Source organism: Piliocolobus tephrosceles, chromosome 5 (assembly GCF_002776525.5).
Source record: "Piliocolobus tephrosceles isolate RC106 chromosome 5, ASM277652v3, whole genome shotgun sequence".
NCBI lineage: Eukaryota > Metazoa > Chordata > Mammalia > Primates > Cercopithecidae > Piliocolobus > Piliocolobus tephrosceles.
Window position 1 is genome coordinate 11,077,952 of NC_045438.1, and position 6,000 is coordinate 11,083,951.

The 6,000-nt window shown below is 40.1% G+C and overlaps 1 protein-coding gene across 1 annotated transcript in view; it reads right to left on the reverse strand.

Annotated features, from left to right (window-relative positions):
* Window positions 1-6,000, reverse strand: part of SLC16A10 (solute carrier family 16 member 10) — a 137,920-nt gene that overhangs the window by 47,502 nt on the left and 84,418 nt on the right. The window contains exon 2 of the mRNA XM_023219066.2: window positions 3,534-3,678. Coding sequence (XP_023074834.1) covers window positions 3,534-3,678 — 145 coding nt within the window. The remainder of the gene's footprint in view (window positions 1-3,533; window positions 3,679-6,000) is intronic.

The following is a 6,000-nucleotide window of genomic DNA, read 5'->3' on the forward strand; positions in this document are numbered from 1 at the left end:
TGGCCAGACATGGTGGCTCACACTTGTAATCCCAACACTTTGGGTGGCCAAAGCAGGAGGATGGCTTGAACCCAGTCTGGCAACATAGCAAAACCCCATCTCTACTTAAAAAAAAAAAAATTAGCTGAAATTAGCTGGGTGTGATGGCATGTGCCTATAGTCCTAGCTACTCAGGAAGCTGGGGCAGGAGGATGGCTTGAACCCAGGAATCCAGGCTGCAGTGAGCTATGATCACACCACTGCATTCTGGCCTGGGTAATAGTGAGACCCTGTCTCCAAAAAAAAAAAAAATGTGGTTCTGCCTTCAAGATACTCATAGTCTGCTTAGTGAAACAAGACATCTATCTCAAATAATAATAATATAACACAGAACAAAACAGAAATTAATACTTCATTCATTCTGTATCAGTTTTTCCACCTAAGGAGTTTTCCAGATAATTGTAACTTACATAAAGTGCTTGTTTGTATTTAACGATTTTAAAGAAAAAAATTTTAAGTCTATTGTACATTCCTCTCTGCCTTCTTCAAAGTGTATATTAAAAATACTGTTCACAGCAGAATCATCAGGAACATCAGTTCCTGTACAGTTGTACCACTGTACTGCAATGCTCTCAGCCAGAAAACCAGAGCCTCTCCCTTCTACAGAGTGAAGTATATGAGCTTTGTGATGGCATTTTCACTGCTGCCCTTTTCACTTCCAGGTTTTCCCTTCAGGAACAGATGGCTCCAGTTTGTGATGTTTGGCAGCCGAATAAGTGCAATGTAAATGAGTGAGGCTGTCGGATGCCACTCATACGTGCAAAAAGGATTCACAGAAGGCACATGGGTGTGACTGACCTAAGTTGCTGGAGAAGGTTTTCCTCAGAAGGCAGAACGGGAACTAGAGGAAAAATGGACCTGCCACCCGACACTCAGAATCTATACCACATTTCCCCTTGCTCCTGTATCTTGCTCTCAAGTTTCAGTAGCCTTTGACCAGCAGGCTAAATAATGACATTTAATAGAAAATATAAGAATATTACACGTAGTAAGGGAATTTTGGTTTCAATAAATTTTGTTTCACTTAGAGGGTACAGAAAAGAGAGAGAGAACTGGGTCACATCAAAATATATGTCATAATTTTTATTGCTCAGTGGTCAGAAAAATTGGAAAAACATTGCTTTGTATGTGTGTTTTGTTAACAAACTAGGTAGTAGATTACATAAGCTGTCTACCTCTCAGTCCCTTCTCGACCACAGCTGGAGTTGTAATACATTCAGCAAGTGGCAGAGCCACAGGTACTGACAATAGGTACCTGTAAGCTTCCAGATCAAAGAAGCTATCTGATGAGGCATTAATAACATTAATTACATTAATAATAATGTAAATATTATATTGCTGCTAAAATAAATCATCTCATGGAATTACCTACACAGAATCTTATTCCAATCAAAACTTAAAAAAAAAAAAAATTTAGAAGAAAAAACCCATCAAGGTACTTTAAAGATGAAAATATCTATTTTCTACAAAGAAATAAGTATAATTTTTTTTTTTTTTTTTTTTTTTTTGAGATGGAGTCTCGCTCTGTCACTCAGGCTGGAGTGCAGTGGCCAGATCTCAGCTCACTGCAAGCTGCGCCTCCCGGGTTTACGCCATTCTCCTGCCTCATCCTCCCGAGTAGCTGGGACTACAGGTGCCCGCCACCTCGCCTGGCTAGTTTTTTGTATTTTTTAGTAGAGACGGGGTTTCACCATGTTAGCCAGGATGGTTTCGATCTCCTGACCTTGTGATCCGCCCATCTCGGCCTCCCAAAGTGCTGGGATTACAGGCTTGCGCCACCACGCCCGGCAAAATAAATATAATTTTTAAAAATCCAACTAGAATTTCTTTCTTTTTTTTTTTTTTTTTTTTTTTTGAGACGGAGTCTCGCTCTGCCGCCCAGGCTGGAGTCTAAATTAGATGGAAGAAAATACGAAAGAATGAGGCTCACTTTAGAGTTGGGGAAGGGATGTGTGTTGGGGGGTGGGGAGCGGCAATGAGTAAAACCAAGGATTCTGTTGATTAAATATTTAAAAATAAAAAGTCAAATGTAAATTTGACTTATTTTTCCTTAATGACCACATTAATGCTTTTCAACGAAAGCAGCATGAAGACAGCTAGGGACAGGAAAGAGGCAGGAAATGAAGATAAACCACTAAAGTAGAGACAAAGGATAGAAATGATCTTAAGAGGTTTTCTTCTTAAGCAGCTCCTGTTAGCCAGAGCTACATATTAAATCAGTGTTTCTCTAACTGAGGATTATTCTACCAACGCAAGGGACTTACAAGGAGAACCAGAGCTGCAGGGAGAGGTGTTCCATGCAGTTACGTGCCCATCTGCTCCTTATGGTTAGTGCCTCTTCAGTGCACTGCATCTTTTCTTCTAATACAGGAGTCCCCAATCTTTTTGGCACCAGAGACCAGTTTCAGGAAGAATTTTTCCATGGATGGGGCCGGGGGAGGGTGGTTAGGGATGATTCAAGTGCATTACATTTATTGTGCACTTTATTTCTATTATTATTACATTGTAATATATAATGCAATAATGATACAACTCATCATAATGTAGAATCAGTGGGAGCCCTGGGCTTGTTTTCCTGAAACTAGACGGTAACATCTGGGTGTTACGGAAGAAAGTGACAGATCATCAGGCATTTAGATTCTCATAAGGGGAGTGCAGCCTAGATCCCTCATATGGACAGTTCACAATAGGGTTTGCACTCCTAGGAGAATTTAATGCTGCCGCTGATCTGACAGGAGGTGGAGCTCAGGTGATAATGCAAGTAATAGGAAGCAGCTATAAATACAGAGGAAGCTTTGCTTGCTCACCCACAGCTCACCTCCTGCTGTGCAGCCCAGTTCCTAACAGGCCATGGACCCATAACAGTCTGTGGCACAGGGGCTGGGGATCCCTATTCTAATAGATACAGGAGAAGTACACTGACATTAAGTTTTATTTTAAGGTACATTGGACCACTTCATTTTGCCATGATATTTTAAAATTTTAGCATGTTCTTTTTTTTAAAGGACAGACAGGAATTCTCTATCTGGGTTGGAATAAATGGCAAGGTTTTGGTCTCATTAATAAAAATATTTCATATCAAGCCTATGAACAGCTACTTTAAAACACCACATATTGTAACCCGTGGGACTCAGACTGAACCGACCTTAAACTAAGGCCGCTATTTTAGATAACTTATTGTTATAACTTGAGTGCCATTGGGATTTTTATGTGAATAGAAGAAAAAGATAAGGAGAAACATTTTTCCATGCACCAGGAAACACACATATCCTGATTGATGTCTAAGTCTTAGGCATTACAAGAAAAAAAAGCATTCCAATTCTCAAGCTCTGATTTGCTGCTATGGATAACAGTTTGTTTTATAAGTCATACTGCTTAAAGTTTTAAGAAATGAAAAGGAGGAGCTTTGCTTGTAAATAACAGAGTTTCTTAAATTAAAACTTTAAGGTATTTAACAGTTTTTAAAAAGCAACATGAAAAAACCAAGTCCTTACCTTACAAAAGAACTGGACATGAGCCCAACAAATCCAACGGCAGCACCCATGACAGCTGTTTTCCGACAACCAAATAGGTCTGTGAAGACGCTGACTATTGGGCAGCAAAAGAAAATCATCCCCATGGAGAGAGAACCTACCCATGCTGTAAAAGAGAGGAAAGGGTGGGAGGAATTATGACACGGTAAGTTATACTTGTACTTATTCCATTGATATAATACACATGTAGGAAAATTTTATTTTTAGTTTTTTTTTTTTGAGTATAGCGCCTAAGCTTCGTTCTTTTGCCATGGAAATTGACTCATACACTAGTAGAATATTTGCTGACCTGGATAATAGTTACTGGGTATTTATTTTATAATTATTTATAAAACCATACATATGTTTAATCTTCTTTTCTGAAGATATGTTATATTTCACAATAAAAAAATTGAGAATCAGAAGTCAGATTCCATAAAAACCAAAAAATGAAAACCAACAAGAAAAAAAGAAATATTAAATACAAATAATCATAATTATGTGCCAAAGAAATGAGTGATCTGACTTTGCCGAGGAAATCAGGTCTGTAAGACCTCCTAAAAAAGTAAAATAAACTAATGGAACCTAAGTGAAAATGAGCTGTGGAAAAAACAGACATGAGTCATATCCCCAGCTCTACAACTACAACATATCCTTGGTCAAGTTACTTCCCCTCTGAATGAGTTTTCTTATCTTGAAAATGGATCAAACAAATACCTTTCTAGAATTATTAAAGATTAGAGAAAGTGAACATAAACCTCAGTATCTGGCACATAAGCACTTAATAATTTAGAGTTTTAACAATGATGATGACAACAAATTGTCTGTCTTGGTAGATGACCCTGAAGCTCTGTGAAGCTCTGGAAGTCTCCCAGTATATTACTCTATTTTCTTAGCAAAGGAAGTTAAGCCCTATGCAAATGATTGTCATTTCTAGTAATGAATTTCATATTAAGTCCAAATGAAACTTTATCATACTAATAATTTAATTTTTTGCCTTTTTTTTTTTTTTTTTTTTTGAGAAATGACCTCGCTCCATTGCCCAGGCTGGAGTACAGTGGTGCGATCTCAGCTCACTGTGATCTCGACAGCCCAGGCTCAAGCAAATTTCCCACCTCAACCTTCCAAGTAGCTGGAACCACAGGTGTGTAGCACCATGCCTGGCTAATTTTTGTATTTTTTGTAGAAATGAGGTTTTGCCAGGTTGCCCAGGCTGGTCTTGAACTCCTGGGCTTAAGAGATCACCCACCTTGAGCCCAGAAATGTTTTGCCTTCTTACATTTTAAATTATTATGAAAATTATATGTATTTTAGTCAGTCGTATTTCCTTTTTGTGTGTTTCTTTTGTAGAGACAGGGTCTCACTTTGTTACTCAAGCCGGTCTTGAACTCCTGGCTTCCAGCAATCCTCCCACCTCGGCCTCTAAAGTGCTGGGTTGCAGGCATGAGCCATGGCCCAGTCAGTCAGCCATATTTCTATTATCTGTCTTCCCTCACCAGAAAGAAGACTAATCTTAAAACACAATGAAGAGACTGTGTAAACACTGTCATCTTGACTTAGATGGTGGTGATAGGGATTCAAAAGTAGACGGTAGGAAGGAGCTGATTGGCCAAATATATTAGCACAATCCAACCAAGACGTTTAGAGCCTTACAGTATGGGGAGCTTGAGACAGGATAAATTTTCTTTTTTTAATGAGACAGGGTCTCACTGTGTCACCCAGGCTGGAGTGTGGTGATGCAATCTTGGCTCACTGCAACCTCCGCCTTCTGGGCTCAAGCCATCCTCCCACCTAAGCCTCTCAGTAGCTGGGACTACAGGTGTGTGCTACCACACCAGTTAATTTTTGTATCTTTTGTAGAGACAAGGTTTCACCATGTTGCCCAGGCTGGTCTCAAACTCCTGGGCTTAAGCAATTGGCCCACTTTGGCCTCCCAAATTGCTGGCATTACCAGCATGAGCCACCATATCCAGCCTAGTAAGAATTTTTTAGTCTACTATCTTATACAAAATTTTACTAATCTCTAATAATTTAATTTCATTCAAAAAAGTTCAGACATCTGTGGTGTTTAAGAAACAATCTAGGCTGGGTGCGGTGGCTCACATCTATAATCCTAGCACTTTGGGAGGCTGAGAGGTAGGCTGATCACCTGAGGTCAGGAGTTCCAGACGAGCCTGGCCAACATGGTGAAACCCTGTCTGTACTAAAATACAAAAATTAGCCAGGCGTGGTGGCAGGTGCCTGTAGTCCCAGCTACTCAGGAGGCTGAGAGGGGAGAATCACCTGAACCCGGGAGATGGTGGTTGCAGTGAGCTGAGATTGTGCGACTGCACACTGCAGCCTGGGCAGCTGAGAGAGACAGGGAGGGAGAAAGGTCGGGAGGGAGGGAAGGAAGGAAGGAAGGAAGGAAGGAAGGAAGGAAGGAAGGAAGGAAGGAAGGAAGGAAGGA